The sequence below is a fragment of the Squalius cephalus genome (assembly GCF_949319135.1).
Source record: "Squalius cephalus genome assembly, chromosome: 1".
NCBI classification, from domain to species: domain Eukaryota; kingdom Metazoa; phylum Chordata; class Actinopteri; order Cypriniformes; family Leuciscidae; genus Squalius; species Squalius cephalus.
This window is the reverse complement of record NC_137122.1, coordinates 7,859,182-7,882,350: the sequence shown is the minus strand read 5'-3', so window position 1 is coordinate 7,882,350 and position 23,169 is coordinate 7,859,182. Positions and strand designations below refer to the sequence as shown.

At 40.0% G+C, this 23,169-nt stretch overlaps 1 protein-coding gene and 2 long non-coding RNA genes across 4 annotated transcripts; all 3 read right to left on the bottom strand.

Annotated features, from left to right (window-relative positions):
- Positions 1-2,775: 2,775 nt before the first annotated feature.
- LOC307170830 lies at positions 2,776-3,297 on the bottom strand. Its single transcript, XR_013823455.1, has 3 exons — positions 3,266-3,297; positions 2,995-3,132; positions 2,776-2,819 (listed from the first exon to the last, which is right to left on the bottom strand). It is a non-coding gene; the product is annotated as an uncharacterized lncRNA (long non-coding RNA).
- A 502-nt stretch (positions 3,298-3,799) lies between these two features.
- On the bottom strand, positions 3,800-6,171 carry LOC307169291. Its single transcript, XR_013823081.1, has 3 exons — positions 6,094-6,171; positions 4,238-4,427; positions 3,800-3,906 (listed from the first exon to the last, which is right to left on the bottom strand). It is a non-coding gene; the product is annotated as an uncharacterized lncRNA (long non-coding RNA).
- A 7,794-nt stretch (positions 6,172-13,965) lies between these two features.
- On the bottom strand, positions 13,966-22,213 carry LOC307159152 (uncharacterized protein). Of its 2 annotated transcripts, none has more exons than XM_079872364.1 (4): positions 22,154-22,213; positions 21,193-21,394; positions 19,289-19,548; positions 13,966-17,490 (listed from the first exon to the last, which is right to left on the bottom strand). In XM_079872364.1, the coding sequence occupies exons 3-4, from the start codon at positions 19,344-19,346 to the stop codon at positions 15,389-15,391; spliced, it is 2,160 nt and encodes a 719-aa protein (XP_079728490.1). In that variant the 5' UTR covers positions 19,347-19,548; positions 21,193-21,394; positions 22,154-22,213; the 3' UTR covers positions 13,966-15,388. The 2 variants fall into 2 exon arrangements, with proteins under 2 accessions (XP_079728490.1, XP_079728489.1); XM_079872363.1 differs by having other exon boundaries at positions 22,173-22,213.
- Positions 22,214-23,169: the final 956 nt, after the last annotated feature.

The window sequence follows — 23,169 nt, the reverse complement described above, 5'->3', positions numbered from 1 at the left end:
ATTTAGGATGCACTTGGCCGAAAACCGAAACTGAAGCCGAAAATGGCTTCTTTTAAAAAACTTATACATTTTATATATCTATTTAAATTGCTTGAAATTAATGGATCTTAAATGAAAAATCACAATATAACAATCAAACTTTTATTAACAGTTACATAACAAAACATAAAATAGTTTAATAATAAATATAAATAATAATACCAAATAATATTATCCTTCAAGTTTTATGTTCCATTAAATAAAATAGTTTTTTAAAAGTTGAGCAAAAAAAAAAAATCCACAATTTTGGAGATTTTTGCAGAACAAATGTTATAGCTATATTGCAACTTTGGTGTCCTCACGTATAGGGCTGTCACTTCTGTGAAAAAAATCCTGTTCGATTTTTGAGACATACGTGTTCATTGAATCGTTAGTAAATTGCCTATATTTGGCGTTTATCCGTTTTCAACATAGGCAAATCCACGGACAACTAAACAGGCATTAGGACGAACGTAAAGAGAGCGCTTGAGACGCACACAAGTCAGCAATGTGGACTGCCATAACATCAATGAAAAACATTACTGAAGGCTACATTTATTATGCACTATATTATACATAAATAGGCTATTTTGTGAGTGAGTGAGTGAGTGAGTGAGTGAGTGTGTGTGTGTCAGAACCTGCAGTTGCTGTGTGACGTCCGTTCGCTGCGGGCGTATCGTGACGAGCTGGACGCGCTCCGAGGCCGTTCCCTATTTTTGTTTTCGAAACATGTGTTGGTTAGTCCGATCGCTTGTGCAATAAGTGACAGCCCTCTGACATGCTTAATCTTTGATAGGCAGACGCGTTAAAACAGCTCGACCGTGAGTGAAACCTACCCACACAGCAAAAGGACTCCGCAGCGGATCGGCCGCGGAGGTATCGCGGCTTCCGGAACGGACCCGTGAAACGGACCCGTATCGGCGTCCACTTGCGCGCAGTGACGGATCCGCAACGAAGGCGGATCGCGGATCCGCTGTGGCTCCGCGCTGCATCCGCGATTAAAACCTTGCATCCGCGGCGGGTCCTTTTGGGACCCGAAACGGACTCATAAAAATTCTGGCTCATCTGGCCCGGGTCCGTTTTGGACCCGTTTATCTCATTTTCAAAATCCCTTCTTTTCTTGCTGTAGGATTAACTAAACAATAGGATAAAACCCGAACTATCACTGGGTCTATAGCCAAGGCTACTACAGCAATATAGACCTATATTAAGCTTAAATCTGCATTGCCTTGTATTTTTAACCTAACAATATTGTAAATAGGCTTAACAGAAAAGTTTCAATACAAGACATCAATTTACTGTACACAAATAATCACTACTCAATGGAAATATAAAATTGACATTTACATTTATGGAAAGTTATAGGTTATAGCCTATTCTGTTTTCAAGTAGCCTATGTTGGCTAGGCTAATCTACATTAATTTTGTGGTCAAAACCTAATTTAGTGCTTTATATGCCTAGGTCTGTGCAAACATAAAATATTTTATCTATTAAGCTACAACTTCAATGAAATGCTGCACTATAAACAGCTAAAATATCAGAAAATGAATAACTGGTGAACGACAAGAAGTTCAATAAAAACATGGTTTATTACTCCTATTAATCAGTTTGTCTGGATGGAGGCGGGACACGTCTTCTCGTAGCCCGATCTGTCGCCAGGTTGAACCACCTGATTGCATGCTTGGTGACCTCCGCATCTGTAGCTGAGCGGGTCACAGTATTTTTTCTCACAGCACCTGTAATCAAACAGACAGATATGTTTATGTTTATGTAGCGTCCAAAGCCAAGTATGCTTACACAATACAATATATGAGATAGGTATTAAGGAGATTAAATTTAAAAAGAAACATGACTTAAAGTTATAAACAGGGCTGTGGTGGTTAAAATAAGAGGTGGGTAAACTATGAATTCGTGATCAGGGTAAGGTGTGCCGCGCCTTTCGCTATCGGATGTTTAAAAAAGACATCCAAAATGTTCAAACAATATCAGTGGTATTCAATGGTTCCTTGTTCAGAGCACATGTTGTATGTGGATAAATCAGCGTGGTATATTTAAAGTGTTTCCAAAAAAGGACATCAAACATCAAAAAAGTCTATGGTATAGTAGCCAGTCTAAAAAAGGCTACACGGTCATATTGGCAAGACCGTTGCTGCGAGGCCGCCCTAAAATTTACAAACTATTTACTTTGTATTAAATATTACTTCGAATTATATACTTACTGAAAAGCAAGGTCTTTGTTGCCATTCTACTGAAGGGCTTTTTGTTATGAACACCCTTCCAGTTTATCTGATGGGACACCTCATCTGTGAAGAGCCTGCCCAAGATGTTCCAGGTCACCCTCTTCACATCCTGGCCTCCAATGGTGGCCAAAGAAGAAATCTAAAAGTCAAAGACATATTTTTTCAAATAGACAGCAAGGTAAACATTTCTAAGCTCAAGTTGAATTTAAAGGTGCATTTAAAATGTTTTGTTCCTTTTGAAAGTGTCCAGAGACGTAGAAAAAGATAGAAAACTTCTGTTTCTACTTTTTCCATTAAAGAAAAAAAACTGGAAAACTTTTTCTTTTCTAAATGATGTTTTATTAACAAAGTTCGGGAGGAGCACGTTCAGATAATTAACACGAGTGGAGAGCACTAAGCAATCAATGATAAAAGGTGTATATATACATTCAGCAGTCTCACCTCAATCCATTGACAGTTTTGCAGTATCCCTCCACCTCCACGGGTAGTTCACCTTTGCCATAAGCTGGTCTTGTTGCTGTTTAATGGTTTCCAGCAGGCTTAGGATGTGTACCTCAGCTGCTGTTGACAAACATGAAATATAGCTAAAATGCAGTGTATAAAATATATCACGTTTCAGTGTTTATCCTCATTAATCATAATACTGACATTAGTTATTGACATTAGTTAATGACAAAAGTTATTGACAAAGTTTGAAGAAAACATGTAATGGTTGTATTTGTCAGTTATTGCTCACCAGAGCAGGGAATGGTATCGGTCATTCTTCCCCCTTGCCATGTTGGTCTATACGACAGGCTTGGGCAGGCTTCCTCTGTTCGCCGCATGTTGATGGCTGGTGCGGGGGGTGGAGGGAGTTGTGGAGGGACTGCCATTCCTAGCCCATAGTGAGGTGGGTGGTGTGCGAGAGGGGGGATTTTTTTTATTAAATGGTAGTCATCTGTTAACCATGACTGATAATACACATGGGTTATTTTCTATTCACTAAAATTTCCGAAATCAGTCCCTACCTTGAGTAACTCTCCGCATGTTAAATGCCGGTACAGGGAGTTGAGGTGGTGAAGGGTGTTGCTGTCCTGCCCCATGGTCAGGTGCTATGGGAGAAATGCTATGCTTGGCACTCGGCGAGATGGTGGCGCTGAAGGAATGGATACAAGGAGAGGGGAATATCTTTAGCACTAAGAATGGTAACCATAATATTAATATTATGATTTGTTATTTCAATGTTAAGAGATTATTCCTTACTCTGCCAGTGCAATTGGCTTGGGTTTGAGGCTTCAACTGATACACCAGGCAAGTTGGAAGGTTGTGGCATCCTCAGAGATGCAAAGTCACCATTTTCTGGCTATTTTTCACTCTCATCAGAGTCCCCAAAACGATGGCTGTTAAGTAACCATTATGGTTATTGCAATCCCAAAATTGCCAAATATACATATAGTACAAGCATCTCTGGCCTATTTTTGAATGCTACGGGAAATAACCTTCCTATTACTGTAGAAACAAAACAAAAACAAGACAGAACACCCTTACACTGGCTTCCTGGGTCTTTTCTCTGGCAGCGCACCGTCCTGCTCTGCATCAGACTGTAGCTCAGAGGTGTTGCAGCCGGTCTGATATTGAGTCATAAGCCTAATGGCGTCTTTGTAGTTGTCTAAAATTGAAAATGTTAAAATGAACATGAGTTTCAAATTAGCTGTAGAGCTGCACATAATATTATTATTATTGATGATGATGATTTTAATAATTATTGTTATTGTCATCTTATTTAACCAGGTTGGTATCATTGAGAACACAAAATATATCTTACAAAAGAGACCTGGCCAAGAATATCATCAGTAGATATAAATGGAAAATTTTAAACACTACAAGGCAAAGACAATTTCATGTGCATTTTCAGAACATAGAAATAATACTTTATTCCAAGCAGAAGGAGAAGCAACCATGAAATTATTTTTAAAAAAGAATTTTATGAATTGGCATACCACAAGTTCTGACGACCTTTACATCATATCTTGGCCAGTTTGGCTCATGCTTCTTCTTGTTAGCAGCTGCCCTTTTCACACGTTCAGTGCTCTTAAAGCTGGGCCAGTACACCATCCCGTCGTCGTACCAGTCAATTGGCACAACAGCAATGTACCGCTCGCTTGAAATTCAATTAGATGAAAAGGCATCCTTAATGTAGAAAGAAAGAAAAGGGGTATTTATTAATCATCAAAAAAAGAATAACATGGACTAAAGCATGCACAAGTGTCCAGTGGATGCCGCTTTTAGCCAGGCAAATAAGTTATTATATCAATTTATATACAATTTTAGCACATATTTAAATAAAATAGGACTTCTTCTATTAGTAATTATTTTATATTATTTGATTAAAAAAGCTTTATCAAATATAAATCAAGTAAGTTAACGAAGATCATAGACATAATACAAAAAAACAAAACATTAAGCTAAACTTGAAATTATAAATTTGTACATTTATAAATATAATTTATGAATGAGTGTACATGTTTGTTAAATAATGAAATATATGTACAGAAAGAAATGCCTAGTATGGCGTAATCATATTGTATATTTATTAAAATGTCGCTTGACTTCCAGTTACATGTGATTGGTTGCTGCTACGTTGGACGATACTGATTGGATGCCACAAAATAGCAGGTCCCTCCTAATTTGGCAGGGCTTCCGGTTGGGCAGCTACCCATTTTGGCGGGCAGCTGTCCTGATTGGTTCAAGCGTCTGAGCCGCCTCACCAAAGGTCCATGCAGTTGCTGCGCAACAGCCAATGACCGCGCTAGACACAGTTGCTGTGCAGCTTCACTGCGTTATTTAAAAATGTGGCTTCAATATTCTCGAGAAAAGGAGTTTTGCCTTACGCAATATACAAGAGACCTCTCGAAAGGGAACACAAATTTAATTGAGAAGGGTCATAGCACTTGTTGTCCTACTGTTAGTTTAACTGCTTTTATTTGTCTTATTTGTAAGTCGCTTTGGATAAAAGCGTCTGCTATGAATAAATGCAAGTCACAGGTCTTCAGCTGTTTATGAAAAGTCATAAAGTCGTAATTACACGACTGCAGAGCTGTCTGCTCTAACGTTACTGAATGGCGAGTACTACTTGTCACTCAATCTTATTTATATTAATATATTAGAATATAAATAGGCAAAGTGACAGCGACGAAAGCCGCGACATGAAATCCGCACTCACGTGGGTCCCGTGGAGTATGACATGGAAAATAGCATTGTGGACACTGAATTTGATGAATTTACTGTTTATCAAACCCCAGACGACACAAGAAAGTTAGTGAACTCCACGTTAGTGAACTCTCTGCGGTCCCTCTGCCCGTGTCTCCCCGCTGCGGGGGAGACGCGCTCAAAACCAACATGAAAAACGTAGCTATGTTCACTTAGCGTTTTGTTTAGTTTTTAAACTGTGTAAAATGAGCGGTGACGTTAATCACATACAGTACCGTCAATTTGCTGGATGGTTTCAAGGTAAGACGGTAACGTTAGCTAACATTAGCAGATAAGCCCGTACTTTTTGACGTTCAAACAGGCGCCAATACCCATTAGTTGTCTGAACCGACTCAAACAGTGATTAAAATGCCGAAGCTTAATTTTCAGTATAAAGAGGATGGCAGATAGACACTACACGGGACAAAAATTGCCAAAATGCAAACTTAATAATGCACAGCTAGCTAAAAGCTATAGCGCTAAACCATTATACCACGAGTGAACATGCTAAAGTTGTCCTAATGTCAAACAACGTCATTACAATCATTAGTACACGACGATTAAAAAACAATGTTTACTGTGAATGTCGCAATAAATCAATACTTACTCAAAAGAGGGTTCAGCGCAACCGTGTCCCAGCGAAGAAAGTCTCGACTGATATCGGCTCTTGGTGTGTGTGCGTAGTTCACCCGTTACAGAAAAGGCGCGTGCGCGTCCGAGGATCCGACATGGGTCCGCTCTGGATCCGCTGTTTGACAGTAGATTTTACGGCGCCGCCCGGAGGCGGAGCTGATCCTCTGGGCGGTGCCATAACGAATGTGACAGTCACGCGGGTTTGGCGACTTGAACGCGGATCCGTTTAGGAGTCTCCTGCTGTGTGGGTAAGCGCTTGCGCACGGATGGGAGGGGCGGGTGCATTCACTTTTGGTTTACGTTTTCGGCAGTTTTTTTTATTTCGGCCCGAAACCGATAATGGCATTTTCGGCCGAAAATTTCGGCGACCGAAATTTCGGTGCACCCCTAGTTGTAGTATGTTTCTAGTGACTAGACTGGCTTACTACAGGAGAAATTGTTCAAATACCTCCCTTCATGTAGCCTATTTACAGTAAACAATTATTATTTTATACAAAAAATACTGTAATTAACCAAACGGGTTTTTGGTGACTTACTACAGGTGAATAATGCAAAATTTCACCTGACTATCATTAGGAACGTACTACAACCTTTGGAACATGAATAGAAAAACAATTTACAGTAATTAAAAAAATTGTACTGTTCAATCGAGATATTGGCGAGATATTAGCCTCTCCAAGTCAAAATTTTCTAGTGACTGATTAGAGGTAAAAACTATATAAATACTGTTCGTTTTCTCACATAAACCGCTCGTTTCGTGTCTTAGGCCATCAATGTGTACTTACGATGGGGAATTGTTTAATTTGGACTCTGTGCACGCTCTTTGAGACAGTGACCACAGACCTGCATGAAATGACTGACAGACAAGAACGGTTTGACCTAAAAATATCAAAATTGAAACTACTGTGGAAAAAAAAGACACCTACATCTTGGATGCCCTTGAGGTAAGCTAAAACATACCAAAATTTAATTTCAAAGTGAACTATCCCTTTAAGAATGTTCAGAGATTCACATTTATGCACATTATATGAAAGTGGTAAGAAACAATACTTGACAAATGTAGCAGACTTCAAGTGGTAACCACAGGACACCATGGAAACACGACCACACAACGATTGAAGTGATGATACTCTGGGATATTTATTCACCTTAAACAGAGTAGTGAGGCACAATTAGGGACATTCGAGAAGGCCTACTCTCTCATTCCTCCGCTTCCCCGTCTGCATACACCATGCGTCTGAGCGCGAACACTTCACAAAGGCATTATATAGCATTTAACATGTAAACAATGGTGCTGAATTACCCCACATAACAGGACAGCACTCACAAGGAAAATAAATGGAAATAAAATAAAAAATTTGAGAAAGTTAACATACACACGTTAAATTCACTTAAATGCACATATAAATGTTCTTTAAACTGATTGTTGAACTACTGTGTGTATAATAAAGTTCCTTTTTTACACAAACAGTCTCATTGCTTGAAGATATACACAAGGCATTTTAGTATGAAATTAGCCCTAGTATATACTGGAGGTAACGTTACACAACTATCAAGTTTAACTCACACTTTACATAGTAAACAGTCAAGTGAAAGATCACAAATTGGAAAAACATACCTTAAACAGAGTAGTGAGGCACAATTAGGGACATTCGAGAAGGCCTACTCTCTCATTCCTGCATTGAAAGACGCACGTGAAAATGAGGCTCTAACTTTAACGCGGTTAAAAGAGCAACTTACAAAGAAAATAATCGAATCACACTGATACACATTATGACATAACCTCTTAACAGTGTTTTGACATCATAAATAAAGTGATTTCATTACCGAAAATCAGTCAATACAAGACAAATAGAAGAGAGAAAAACTACCTCCGCTTCCCCGTCTGCATACACCATGCGTCTGAGCGCGAACACTTAAAGGAGAAGCGATATAGTTTCCGTAGGTGTCCCACTAATTAAAGCCCCACATACAACAATTAATAGGAACTCTCGATCGGAACCATTGAGAACAGTACATTGAAAACAAGTTTTGCTGAAGTTAACAGTATATACATTTCTTATTACACATAAAAAAAAATGAAATTAAATAAAAAACTCAAATGCCTAAATTGACCGGCTACATACTTCCCCCTTAACTTCACAAAACTTGAGCTTGCACCTTTGTGTTGAATAAAGGAGCAACTAGGGTAATTAGATTGTTACTTGACAACATCATTCTGTCATACAACATTCATGTTTCCCGACACTCACGGGAAAAAGAACATAAGAAAGTTGATCAGGCTCTCAGATATTCTTTTGCTCAAGAGGTGCCTTATACACCACTCAATGTGACTTAATTTACACTTTTTTTTGTTGTTGCCTCACATTCTTATTACTGGGCCCACATAACTTAAAACCTCTTAAAATAAAAGAGACTTAGAAACATCTTTAACTGCGTTGTGAGTTGTTCTTTGAGTCATATTTTAAATCAGTCTGTTTACCGGTCTAACTAACCTACCAACCCGTGTTCGTACCTGGGTCACATCTTTAACTGCGTTGTGAGTTGTTCTTTGAGTCATATTTTGAATCAGTCTGTTTACCGGTCTAACTAACCTACCAACCCGTGTTTGTACCTGGGTCACTATTTCAGATACATTAGGGGGTGCGCTAGAGATGGACAGGGTGCTGGTGGATCTCAACTGCTCTCTAGCACTGGGCATTGCGTCAACTGCACGCACTTGGTCTTGAGAGTCTGTAAGATTTGATGGGATGATTTGGGAGTCAGACTGAGGGAAATTAATTTCAGACCCTGGGTCAGAATCGGCTGGTTTACTCTCAGGCTTTCCAGGATCCATTACACTCTCCTGTTCTCCTGCATCTAATCGCCCTTCCACCGAATTATCTGTGTCAGGTAAGGAAGCAGTACGCTCTGTTTCAGGAAGGTCGCTCCCCAGTGCAGAATTCTGTGTCAAAGCTTCACCTGACTGCTCCTGGCTGGTTAGGGAGTCATAGTGGAGAGACTCATCTTCAATTTCTCCTTCCTCAAGAGGCAGAAAGTTGGCTTGCAACATAAGGTTACGGTGTACTACCTTCTCTTGACCCGTACTGATATTCTTAACACGATAAGTGTGGCATCTAGGGTCTTTAGAAACCACCACATAGGGCACTGATTCCCACTTATCAGACAGTTTTCTCCGTCCTCTTTCACCCTTGTTGGCTAACAGTACTCTGTCTCCTTCCTCAATGTCGCATCCCTTCACTCTCTTATTGTAGTATTCGGTCTGTCGTTGCTGACTTGCACTAGCATTAGCCTGAGCAAGGTTAAGAGCCTCCTTGAGATCGTCTCTCATTTTTGCAACGTAGCTGCCATAGTCTGTGATGTTGTCATCTCTTCCAACACTACGGAACATAACATCTATTGGCAGACGAGGGATCCTTCCATACATCAGATAGAATGGTGCGTAACCCGTTGATTCATGAGCGGTGCAATTATAGGTGAATGTCAGCGTTTGTAACATCTGAGGCCACTTTTGCTTAACTCTTGGGGGTAAGGCTCGTATCATACTGCCTAGTGTGCGATTAAACCGCTCAGTGTGACCATTCCCCATGGGATGATAAGCCGTCGTTCTCGACCTCTTGACACCTGCAATCTGCATCAACTCCTGGATCAGTTCACTCTCGAAGTTCGCACCCTGATCTGAATGGATCCTCTCTGGGAATCCATAGATGCAGAAATATCTGTCCCACAGTTGGCGAGCTACTTGCCTGGCTGTTTGGTTTTTGCATGCAAAGGCGTGTGCCATTTTGGTGAAATGGTCTGTAATCACCAACACATCAACACTTCCACCTCTGCGATCTTCTGCAGACCAATAGTCTATACACACCAGCTCTAGAGGCCTGGTTGTCTTAACACTCTCGAGTGGGGCTCTTGCTTCTGGCTCAGGTGTCTTGCTCACCACGCAGCGCTTACAGCATCTGACATGCTCTCTGACATCTCGCTCCATGTCTACCCAAAAGAATCTTTCCCTGGTCAAGTGAAGTGTTCTGGCCTGGCCCTGATGACCAGCATAGTCATGTACTCCCCGCAGGACTTGTTGGGTGAGTGAAGCTGGGACGACGTACTGCCAACGTTTCTTTCCTGTTAGCTGATCTTTGCACACACGATACAGAACCCCATCCAACATTTTCAATCTCTCCCACTGTTTAAGAGTCTTCAGGATCTTCAGCGAATCTTTTGTCCTCTCGCGTCTTGATGGCCTTCTGCCACGGGAGACATAAGAAAGAACTCGTGCCAAAACAGGATCTTCTGACTGTTTATCCTGAAGCTCTTTCAGTGTAAATACTGGCAGCGCACTTTGACCAGCTGGAACCAAATTGTGCACATCCTGAGCCAGCCAATAATGCACTTCTCCCTTTGGCCCTGCACTCCACTCTACCTGGTTCATCAGTATGGCTGACACTACATCTGAGGAGAACGAGAAATCATTTGGCTCTTGGTCAGAGACAGGGGGTTCAACACTTTGACACTTAGCACTGATTCTGAAAGCGTGCTGTACTACGTCCTCTTTGAAGTGATTGGCCTCCTCCAGCAGTCTCGCGTAAGGTTCTGTTACCAACCTCCGACTTGCACGTCTTTGGACAAAAGGTTGTCGACTCATGGCATCTGCCACCACGTTCTTGCTCCCAGGGATGTACTGGATACTAAAGTCATATGGTGCCAACTTGGCAACCCACCTCTGCTCACACGCAGGTTAGCGGATTATTATCCGTCCATACGGTGAAGGAATGGCCTTTCAGCCAGTGGCTGAATTTGTCGCAGACAGACCACTTTAAAGCCAGGAACTCCAAGCGGTGGGCAGGGTAATTGCTTTGTGCACGTGAAAGGGCCTTACTAGCGAAAGCGACAGGACGTGCTCTAGTTTCGCCTTCCGAGACTTGAGAAAGTACAGCGCCCAATCCATCCAGAGAGGCGTCTGTTGACAGGATGAAAGGGCGGTTGAAATCTGGGTGTGCAAGCACTACTGACTCCAAAAGGGCTGACTTTAGCTGATTGAAGGAGTCACGCTGTTCCCTCTTCCAATCGCTTGGGTTCAGCTTCCTGAAGGCAGATGGCTTTGTTCCGCTAATCTTTTGTCCCCTCGGTGCAGCGGTCAGTGCGAACAAGGGTTTAGCTATGCTAGAGCAGTTCTGTATGAATCGCTGATAAAACATAACCATGCCCAGGAACGACTTTACCTTTTTTTGAGACGGCGTAACCCCATCTTCCATCATAAGGTCTGTTTCGGATATCGCTGTAATGGCTTGAACTTTGTCGGGGTCGGCCGTTACCCCTCTCTCATCAATCACATGACCTAGGAACCGTACACTCCGACGTAGCAGGTGGCACTTTTTCGGGGCAAGTTTTAGACCATGGGTTCTCAGGCGGCTGAACACCACCTCGAGCCTTTCCATCATCACACTCTCATTTGGTGCAAATACTAGGAGGTCGTCTAGGTAACAGAGAATAGTAAGAAAGTTCTGGTCCCCGAATATGCCCATCATGAGACGCATAAAACTTGCAGGACTGTTGCACAAACCTTGAGGGAGTCGGTTGAACTCATAGAGTCCCATTGGTGTTGTGAACGCAGTGAATGTTTTATCTTCCTCCGCCATCTCTATATTGTAGAATCCTGAGGTAAGATCCATAGCACTTAATATGGCATTGCCGCCAAGCGCAGCTAGACAATCAGCCTGATGTGGCAAAGGATGGGCGTCTTTAGTAGTTCGGGCATTCAGCCATCGATAGTCGACACAGATGCGTAAGTCTCCGCTTTTCTTCCAGACGAGCACTAGCGGGGAGGCCCACTCACTTGAGGATTTACGGATTATCTCAAGCTCCTCCATTTCTGAAAGAACATGTCTGAGCTTGTGGTAATGGGCTGGTGGCACACGTCGGTAAGGCAGTCTAAAGGGGTGACTATCCGCCAGATGTATTCGGTGAGAGAAACCCTTCGCTTTGCCGCAGTCTAATTTACTCTTTGAGAACACATCCTCGTATTTGCATATCAGCTGCACAAGTTGTTCCTTCCAATGCGGTGACACCTCGCAAGATTCAACATCAAGGTCGCTTAAACCGAGTTTGCGCAGTCTATCGCAGAGACTTGAATCAGGGAACCCACTGTCAGCGACTGAAACACCTGTAGTTTGGTTCATGACTTTCAGCTCATTACTGGATAGATGCTGGGGACTGATATCCAAGTCCTCCAAAGCTACACAAGGGTATACGTCAGCCAACTTGGTGTTCCTCCGCAATGTTATGGGCTTTTCTGTAGCATTTAGCACCTTGACTGGCACCCATCTGTCACCACTCATGGATGCTACCACCCGCCCAATGACAATGTTCTTATGTGACTGAGACTTTGCAGGTTCCACAAGGACAGCACTTCCCTCAGAAACAGGTGTTCTTTAAACTGATTGTTGAACTACTGTGTGTATAATAAAGTTCCTTTTTTACACAAACAGTCTCATTGCTTGAAGATATACACAAGGCATTTTAGTATGAAATTAGCCCTAGTATATACTGGAGGTAACGTTACACAACTATCAAGTTTAACTCACACTTTACATAGTAAACAGTCAAGTGAAAGATCACAAATTGGAAAAACATACCTTAAACAGAGTAGTGAGGCACAATTAGGGACATTCGAGAAGGCCTACTCTCTCATTCCTGCATTGAAAGACGCACGTGAAAATGAGGCTCTAACTTTAACGCGGTTAAAAGAGCAACTTACAAAGAAAATAATCGAATCACACTGATACACATTATGACATAACCTCTTAACAGTGTTTTGACATCATAAATAAAGTGATTTCATTACCGAAAATCAGTCAATACAAGACAAATAGAAGAGAGAAAAACTACCTCCGCTTCCCCGTCTGCATACACCATGCGTCTGAGCGCGAACACTTAAAGGAGAAGCGATATAGTTTCCGTAGGTGTCCCACTAATTAAAGCCCCACATACAACAATTAATAGGAACTCTCGATCGGAACCATTGAGAACAGTACATTGAAAACAAGTTTTGCTGAAGTTAACAGTATATACATTTCTTATTACACATAAAAAAAAATGAAATTAAATAAAAAACTCAAATGCCTAAATTGACCGGCTACATAAAGACACATGGCAAACATGAGGGCTTAAATACACAGACTAATGACAAGACAAGGGACACCTGTGAACAATGATCAGACAAAGAAAAGACACATGGCAGGATCACATGACAAACAGGGAATCGCATGACAGACATGGAAACATGACATGAACAAACCCAAAACGTGACAAATAACCGGCAGAAAATTCCACAATTTTGGCTTAGCTAAATAATCGTGTTTTTAAATTATCAGGTACAGTTCCTGATTCAAGACATTTATTTATTAAATTCTAAAAGGTTTTCACATTTTAACAAGGCGAGGAGGAATTACGTCAAGAGAGGAGCCAGTGGGTTTTAGCTTGTTTATAATTCTCTGCAAAGACGAGAGAGAAATTGGTGTGAATTGATTGAAAACCACATGACATGCAGCACAGCTGGGTCAGGTGTTGAAGGCAAGATATTCAATCTTATGTCCCTGTAGGGTTAATAAGAGTGATTCTGACTGGTCAATTTAGCTCAAAGGGATTACTGATTAATTTATAGGGAATTCGAAAGAATCACTTATTACAACCGAGCAAATGACTCGTTCGCGGTTCATTTGAACTGGCTGTAATTCTTCAACGGATATAAATATCCAAACTATAGTGAAACACTATAGTTAACAAGGTAACTTAGATCAGCAGTTTAAGACATTAATGTTGTAAGCACATAACACAAGTAACACTTCTCTTTAAAAATACAAGACTTTATTGATTATTCTAACACAGACTAAAACTAATATCTAACACAAACACACGCGCACACACACGAGTTACAGAAAGGAAGAGAGTGAGGAAAGATTGAGATGATGAAATCCCAAGATTCTATGCACTTATAAGACATAACCTGAACGAACCATCAATTATTAATTTAACCCTTCTTAGGTGGGTTATTAAATCAATACAATACACCAGTTCAGCTTTTGGTCTGGAGGTTACTTGTGTTGTGTTGCGTAGGGATTCCCTTTTGTCGGCGTTCGTTGGTTGATGTCCTCGTGCTTGAACAGATGTCTGGGGCGGCCAATCACGTGGTGTGCTGGCGAATGAATGAAAGTCTTTGTTGAAGCTGGCTTTGCAGAAGAAACGTGGGCCGAAATCTTGTCACAAACTTAACTTAGAACTGAGACTCACAACGGAAAATAAGAAACTAAGAAAAGAAAGGAAATTGAGACGAGAGTAGTTATATGGCTTGAATGAAGCTGTTGAACCCGTTCTTCTGATCTTGATTTGGGTTCTTTGTCTCTGCGCTTCTACATGGTTACTGTCTTTCTGTTCTCTTCTCCCTTCGCGCACCTTTTCAACCTTGTTGAAAATTCTTTCACCGAGAGAGCGCGCAAACTTTGTTCGGGTCTAAGATTTTTAAACTCACATGTTTGTCCAGCATCCTAAGAGAACTGACCAATTAAGACACTGGCTTAATTTAGGAGGTGGTGTTCTCTTCATCTCTTATCATAAATCAAGCTTATCTGTGCTCTCCTTACTCTCTAAGCTCTAGCAGAGAGGAAAGAGGCCACAGTTTAGACATTATTACTATTATAAGAATACGGAACATTTCACACAGATTTCACTCAAGCCATCTTTTGAATTAAGAACATACGATCGTACCGATAGGAAGCACGACACACTTTCATTCAAGCATCTAATAGTTACAACAATTACATGAATTATATGGGATCTAAGCATATTAGACATGCCCACATATTGTAAAAACAACAGAATTATGTAGTTGCATGATGTTTGATTATAAGTCCATCGACAATTGTTCTGAATGACTTGATCCCAGAGTCAAAGTCTCAGTCTCTTTGGTTTGAAGTGATTTCAACACTGGGTCATTCATAGGTCTCCTTAAGGAGACTGGGGTCTGCTTTGTGTCTGTGTGGAGTCCAGCAGCTTCTCTGCTGTTATCTTGATCGAGCACAGAGCTTTAGCCATCTCTGAACCAATCAGTCTTTGGAACCAATCTAACATTGACACGTTCTTCCTTTAGTTGGGCTCATCTCTTTGAAGCTTGCATGGCCATAAAGTTCTTAGTTGGGGTTTTTCGTTGGTTAGCGTAGACTGATTTTATGGCTCTGGATTGGTGATTTAAGTTCTGGAATGTTGAGTCCTGTGTGGAGTTATGTTTGAACAAAACACCTGGAAGCTTCATTTGTGTTTGATTCGCACTCAGTCGTTACACTAGTGTGGATCCTCTCATGTGTTTTCAGAAGTAATGAGTGACTGAATCTCTTGTCACAGTGTGAACACTTGTAAGGTTTTTCTCCAGTGTGGATCCTCTCATGTGATTTCAGATGTGATGACTGACTGAATCTCCTGTCACAGTGTGAACACTTGTAAGGTTTTTCTCCAGTGTGAATCCTCTCATGTGATTTCAGATGTGATGACTGACTGAATCTCTTGTCACAGTGTGAACACTTGTAAGGATTTTCTCCAGTGTGGATCCTCTCATGTGATTTCAGAAGTAATGAGTGACTGAATCTCTTGTCACAGTGTGAACACTTGTAAGGTTTTTCTCCAGTGTGGATCCTCTCATGTGATTTCAGATGTGATGACTGACTGAATCTCTTGTCACAGTGTGAACACTTGTAAGGATTTTCTCCAGTGTGGATCCTCTCATGTGTTTTCAGATTTGCTGGCTGACTGAATCTCCTGTCACAGTGTGAACACTTGTAAGGTTTTTCTCCAGTGTGGATCCTCTCATGTGATTTCAGATGTGATGACTGACTGAATCTCTTGTCACAGTGTGAACACTTGTAAGGTTTTTCTCCAGTGTGGATCCTCTCATGTGATTTCAGAAGTAATGAGTGACTGAATCTCTTGTCACAGTGTGAACACTTGTAAGGTTTTTCTCCAGTGTGGATCCTCTCATGTGATTTCAGATGTGATGACTGACTGAATCTCTTGTCACAGTGTGAACACTTGTAAGGATTTTCTCCAGTGTGGATCCTCTCATGTGTTTTCAGATTTGCTGGCTGACTGAATCTCCTGTCACAGTGTGAACACTTGTAAGGTTTTTCTCCAGTGTGAATTCTCTGGTGCAGTTTTAAACTGCCCGCTGTAGTAAAAGTCTTCTCACACTCAAAGCACATGTACTCTCTCGCACCAGTGTGAGTTTTCTCATGTCTATGTAAATATTGCCGCTGTGAAAAACTCTTTCCACACACAGAACATGAATGTGGCTTCTCCTTCATATGAACTGTCAGGTGTTTCTTCAGGTTTGATGCACAGATAAATGTTTTGCCGCATTGATCACATGAGAACGGCTTCTCTCCGGTGTGGATCCTCATGTGTCCTTTAAGGTGTGAAGATCGACTGAAATCTTTCCCACATTTATCACACTTAAACGGTTTCTCTCCAGTGTGAACTCTCATGTGTATATTCAGTGTACTTTTAACAGCAAAACTCTGTCCACACTGATCACACGTGTACGGTTTCCCTCCAGTGTGGTTCATCTCATGTGTTTTCAGATTTGCTGGCTGACTGAATCTCTTGTCACAGTGTGAACACTTGTAAGGTTTTTCTCCAGTGTGAATTCTCTGGTGCAGTTTTAAACTGCCCGCTGTAGTAAAAGTCTTCTCACACTCAAAGCACATGTACTCTCTCGCACCAGTGTGTGTTTTCTCGTGTCTATGTAAAGTTGGCAGCTGTGAAAAACTCTTTCCACACACAGAACATGAATGCGGCTTCTCCTTCGTATGAACTGTCAGGTGTTTCTTCAGCTCTGATACACAGATAAATGTTTTGCCGCATTGATCACATGAGAACGGCTTCTCTCCAGTGTGGATCCTCATGTGAAGATTAAGGGATGATGATCGACTGAAATCTTTCCCACATTTATCACACTTAAACGGTTTCTCTCCAGTGTGGATCATCATGTGAACATCAAGACCATATTTGCTTGTGAAACTCTTTCCACACTGAGTGCAGGTGAAAGATTTCTTGTCTCTTCTTTTCTTTAAAAGTGTATTTTTAGTCTTTGAGCGACTCAGAGGTTTTTCTCCAGGTTTGACATGATGTTCCTCCTCCACTTCACTCAGTTCTTCACTCTCCTCCTCCACTTCACTCAGTTCTTCACTCTCCACCTTCACTTCACTCAGTTCTTCACTCTCCTCCTTCACTTCACTCAGTTCTTCACTCTCCTCCTTCACTTCACTCAGTTCTTCACTCTCCTCCTTCACTTCACTCAGTTCTTCACTCTCCTCGCTCTCTTCCATCAGGTCTGACATGAAAGAAAAATGTATTAAATAAAATTCAGTACATCAAAATAATTCATTGAAAGAAATATAAATTGAAAGGGCATGAAAGTGAGCCCTAAAGTAATAGTAGAAAGTAGACAACTGTTTTAAATATTATGATCATTTGCTGCCTTTTAATAAATTGATTATTTATCAGTTAAAATAGTAGTGGTGCAACGGATCATCATTGATCCGTGATCCGTTCGGATCAATATCTTCGGTTCGGCACACACGTCATCCGCGGATTAATTTATGAAAAAAAAAACGTTGTGCGCATGTTCAGTCCACACATAGCATGGTCATGGCGAGCGGAGGAACGGAGGAGCTTGAACGCCGGCGTCATTTAAATCCCCTGTATGGGAGCATTTTGGCTTCCCTGGAACACGCGTCTATTTCGCTTCAAACGCTCGCTTTATCATTATACGCGCGCGGTGCGTCCTATTCGCTTTGGACGCGCGAAAGGATTCAAACTGTTCAAGCATCGAACTAGACACGAATTTGACGCTCTATTCGCGTATGGTGTGAACGCAGCAAAATGAACAGGCTGCGATGTATGCTGGAATGTGTGTGTGTGTCAGAGAGAGAGAGAGAGAGAGAGAGGCATGGGCGCGATCGAACAATCACACACACACACACACACACGCTGTTTAAACGCAGCAAAATGAACAGGCTGCGATGTATGCTGGAATGTGTGTGTGTCAGAGAGAGAGAGAGAGAGAGAGAGAGAGAGAGAGGGGCATGGGCGCGATCGATCACACACACACACACACACATGCTGTTTAAAAGCAAAAATTATCTCATCTTTTGGACAATCATCATATTGCATTGGTTTTCATTTCTTGTCCTCAAACAGAGCACTAATCTGTTTATTTTGAAGTTACACATTCTACATTGATTAAAAAAGAAAATCAAATGTGTTTTTAATGGTAGTAGGCTATCATTTTATACAGAAATAAATTTATAATTCAGATGAGAATAACGTTAAAGTTAATTAAAATTTTAAGGAAACAAATATATTGATCTGAAATATAGCAAATTAATTTTAAATTCATTCAGGTAGCCTACAATTACCAAACATATCTCAAGGTCTTTTGAATAAAGGCTGGCAGTCTTTCATTATCAACTGTTGTTGTGGACTATATACTGGAGAAGTATTTGTTCTCCATTTGAGTGAGATGTTTTTATGTGGCTAATTGAGCAAAGTGCTTCCATATATTTTATTATTAGTAGTATTAGTTCAAGAATAAAATAAAAATATCGGATTGATATCGGTATCGGCAAATAGCCCAAGCTGCGGCATCGGTATCGGAAGTGAAAAAGTGGTATCGGGACATCCGTGGAAACACATCAACAGATGTCCCGATACCACTTTTTCACTTCCGATACGATACCGATGCCGCAGCTTGGGCTATAAACAAAAAGACAAAACTTGTGAAAAAGACAAAACACCCTTTAAACAAAAAGACAAAACTTGTGTTTATTTGTCTTGTCTTGTCTTTTTTTTTTTTTTTTTGCTGATCCGAAAAATGATCCGATCCGTGACTCTGATCCGAGAAACGATCCGAACCGTGAGTTTTTTGATCCGTTGCACCCCTATAAAATAGTATTAGCTTGATCTAATGTTGATAATCAATATTAAAATTTCTCAAACCTCCCTTTACTGACCATTTGTTGAAGAAAAACCAAGAACATTGTGTACCATTTCATAGTTGAACTGTTTATCTAAATGTGATGAAGTGCTTGAATGTTTCTAACATGAATGAATGAAGAATAAACACCAACCTCTTTGTTCTTCAGGATCTTCAGTGTGTTTCATTCTGCAGGGTTCTGGATCACTCATGTTCTCACTGTCCTCTTTAATAAACTCAGTCTTTGCAGATTTCAGCTCTTCCTGATGCTCTGATGCTCGTCTTCACTTGTAGCTGATGGGAATTTACAGCATTTATTGGAGAGTTGATGTGGGAGGAGCTTCACTGACCATGTGACTGATGTGGGAGGAGCTTCATTGATGATGCAATTGGTGTGGGAGGAGCTTCACTGATCTGCCCAAAATAAAAAATATATCAGTTACTGAGTTTGTTTTTATACTAACTGACACTTGAAAATTTCCTTGAACGAGGGAGATTGGCATGGGGTACTTTCCATAAGATCATCTCTCAATGCAAATAAAACTAGCTTTTAGGCTAACTGAAATAAAACCATGCCAATCTCTAGGTATGATGAAGGCTATGTGATGATGTGGGGCTATTTTAATTCCAAAGGCCAAGGGAACTTTATCAGGATGCATAGTATCCTGGATCCATGAAGTAACTGGCCTTTAAAAATAAAAATCTGCCTGCCTCTATGGGAATTTAACATAGGGGTGTACACACTTATGCACCATGTATTTTAAGGAAGAACATTTATTTATTTACGATACATTATTCATTCACAAAGAAAATTGGTGTCCTAAAAGGTTGGATTTTTCCTAATTTTTTAAATTAAGGCATTAAGTTCAATTTCCAAAATATGATTTTTTATTCCTCTTTTTAGTCAATTTTAGCATGGGTGTATTCACTTATGCATTGCACTGTATATACAGAAAGACAGAATAAGAAAGTCTCTATGTGCTTTTCAATAAAAAGGAAAGGTCAATGAAAATTTTAGAATAAAGATTGATGAGAAGGAGATAGATGAGGTACATGAAGTAACATTTCTATGGGTTGCTTTAGATTCTCATCTTAAGTTTGATACACATGTAAAGAGACTGTGCAGAACTGTCAGGAAGACAAATTTAAACTGCTTCCCATTAATAAGACTATAGATACTCATTAAGGCAGTTTATGCATTCTCTGATATTTACTCATCCACCATATTGCATTACTGTTTGGGGACAGGCCAATCAAACAACAATTACACCCGTTAGGTCATTATATAAACAGGCATTAAAAGTAATGGACCAGAAACCTGTAAGATGGCACCATTGCCTCATTCTAAGGAAGCATAATGTTTAGAGTTTTGACAATTTTGTAAATTATTAATTTCTAAACCTACTTTTTAAGTGTGTGAACAACCTTGCACCAGAAATATTCTGTGAACTAGTAGTGAAACAAAAGAGCGGAATAAGAACTAGAGGCACAATAAGTGGAAACTGTACAGCCGCAAAACGTAGAACAACATTTGGTCAGACATCATTTTCAGTAAGAGGCAAACTGTGGAAAACATTAATAGAGCTCAAGGTTTTTAATGCACATTTACAGCAATGGCTGAAACTGAAACAATTGTGTGAACACTGACTGTACAGGATACAACACAACGCATACAAACATAAAGTTTTGTGTTGTTGTATTGTTAAATGTGTCTAGATTTCTACATCTATTTAAGCCCATATCTTATTGCATGTATAGGATGTATTTATTGTATGTATTTTAATAGTTATAATCTTTTAAATTCAATACTCTGTAATTTCTGTTTTAATTTTACAAGCCTAACCAGGGACAGGGTTTGCAAATTAGTCATGACTATAAACCTGTATGCATGGCATCTACTTTGTATTCTTTATAAATCAATGTTCTATGCATTTGTCCCTGTTAAATAAACAATAAATAAATAGTGTAACTGTTTAAATCTAAATGTGATGAAGTGCTTGAATGTTTCTAACATGAATGTTCTTCAGCATCATGAATGAATGAAGAATAAACACCAACCTCTTTGTTCTTCAGGATCTTCAGTGTGTTTCATTCTGCAGGGTTCTGGATCACTCATGTTCTCACTGTCCTCTTTAATAAACTCAGTCTTTGCAGATTTCAGCTCTTCCTGATGCTCTGATGCTCGTCTTCACTTGTTTTCCAGCATTTATTGGAGAATTGCAGTGGGAGGAGCTTCACTGATGACGAATTTACAGGAGATCTAATAAATGAGGTGAAAACAGGAACTATTGTCATGAAATAAAGAGTGTTTTCAGCAGATCTGTTCATATTGATGAGCCTCAGACTATCAACACGCATTCAACAAGCCATTCAGGATCATCAGCAGATCATCTCACTTTATTCTGAGTGTTTGCTGTTAGAAACACATTATTTGAGTCAGGATACATGATAAAAGCCTGTAAAACTGCTCTACAGATAAATAATTACAGAAGCATAATATGTACATTTGAATAGTTACATTTTATGACAATCACGAAGTACTTAAATTGTTAAAATATTACATTTTGTGTGCGCTGAAACTGATCATAAAACGTTTAAAAATAAAGAGCATCACAAAGCAATATTGTTCAAAGAGTAAAGCGCTATTCATTTATTAATATTAACATTTAAGAGTTGATTTAATGTCTCACGTGGCTCATTATAGGCTCAACGTAAAGTAAGAGATCAATTCCCCTCACAGATCTCAAACTTTACCTCTTAACTCTTGACATTCAGTAACAGTTCTCACACAAACATCGAGACAATCACACAAACGAACACAAACTCGCTCAGGTCTGAATGAACTCAACATATTCTCCTCATGCTCGCTGCTGCTGCACTAAATGTTTATTTCAGAAGGAAGACGCCAGAAAAGACGCACAAGTATCGCTGTGATCGATGAAAACAATACAGAAATGAGTCTGTCGCTTAATCAAACTGTATAAAGTGTGTGTGATGGTTGTGTAAATATGAGAAATACCGTGAACTGCTCTCCTCACCTCAGAAGACTCGACGCTGAAACTTTTCTTTTTCTTCTTCTGGTGTTTAATGGCGGATTGGCAGACCAACATAAATGGTGCATTTCCGCCACCTACTGATCTGGAGTGTGGAGTATACTTGGCTTTGGGAGAAAAAAATATATAAATCTATTTATTATTCCTGTTTTATTTAGATATTTAAATATTAATTCATGAATTCTTGATTGTCTTGACCCATTTCCTAACAATACTTTTATTGAAATTGTATCAACTCCCATCCATCGTAACTCTTGACTTAACTGTTGTCTCTCCCTTTCATATGCAGCACTTTCTAAAAGAATATGCTGCACTGTTTCTAAATCCTCACAATTATCACAGTTTCCTGTATCATGCTTCCCTATTTTATAAAGACTATAATTTAATGCAGTGTGACCAATTCTTAACCTTGTAATAATGACATCTTTATTCCTATTTCCATATCTTGTCCTCTCATTTCCAACCCGTTCCTGAATTTGATAAAGATGTCTTCCTTTAGAGTCACTATTCCATATCTTTTACTAATTTCAATTGCTATTAATCTCTTGATTTCTGATTTACTTAGTGGTACATTAACTTCTATTTGTGGATGATTTAATGCCTTCTTTGCCAACTTGTCTACCTCCTCATTACCATCCACACCCACATGTGCTGGCACCCAGAGGAAGAATACCAACACCCCTAACTGCCTTGCTCTAAATAAACATTGCAAAACTTCAAATATTAAATCTTGCCGAGATTCAGATTTTCCACCTCATAAGCAGTGGTGGAAGTAACGAATTACAACTACTCACGTTACTGTAATTAAGTCGTTTTTTTGGGTACTTGTACTTTTTTGAGTATATTTTTTAATCTGTAATTTTACTTGTACTCAAATACATATTAAACTAAGTAATCTACTTCGCTACTTGTAAAATCACATTTCGTTACTGAGTAGGCCTACAATTTGAATTGATATCTTTGACCGGCATTTCGGTAGCCA

Coding starts and splice junctions, on each gene's coding strand:
- LOC307159152 (XM_079872364.1), bottom strand. CDS start 19,346: ATGAGTGATCCAGAACCCTGCAGAATGAAACACACTGAAGATCCTGAA. Junction 17,491..19,288: donor AGATCCTGAAGAACAAAGAG/GTTGGTGTTTAT, acceptor CTTTCATGTCAG/ACCTGATGGAAGAGAGCGAG.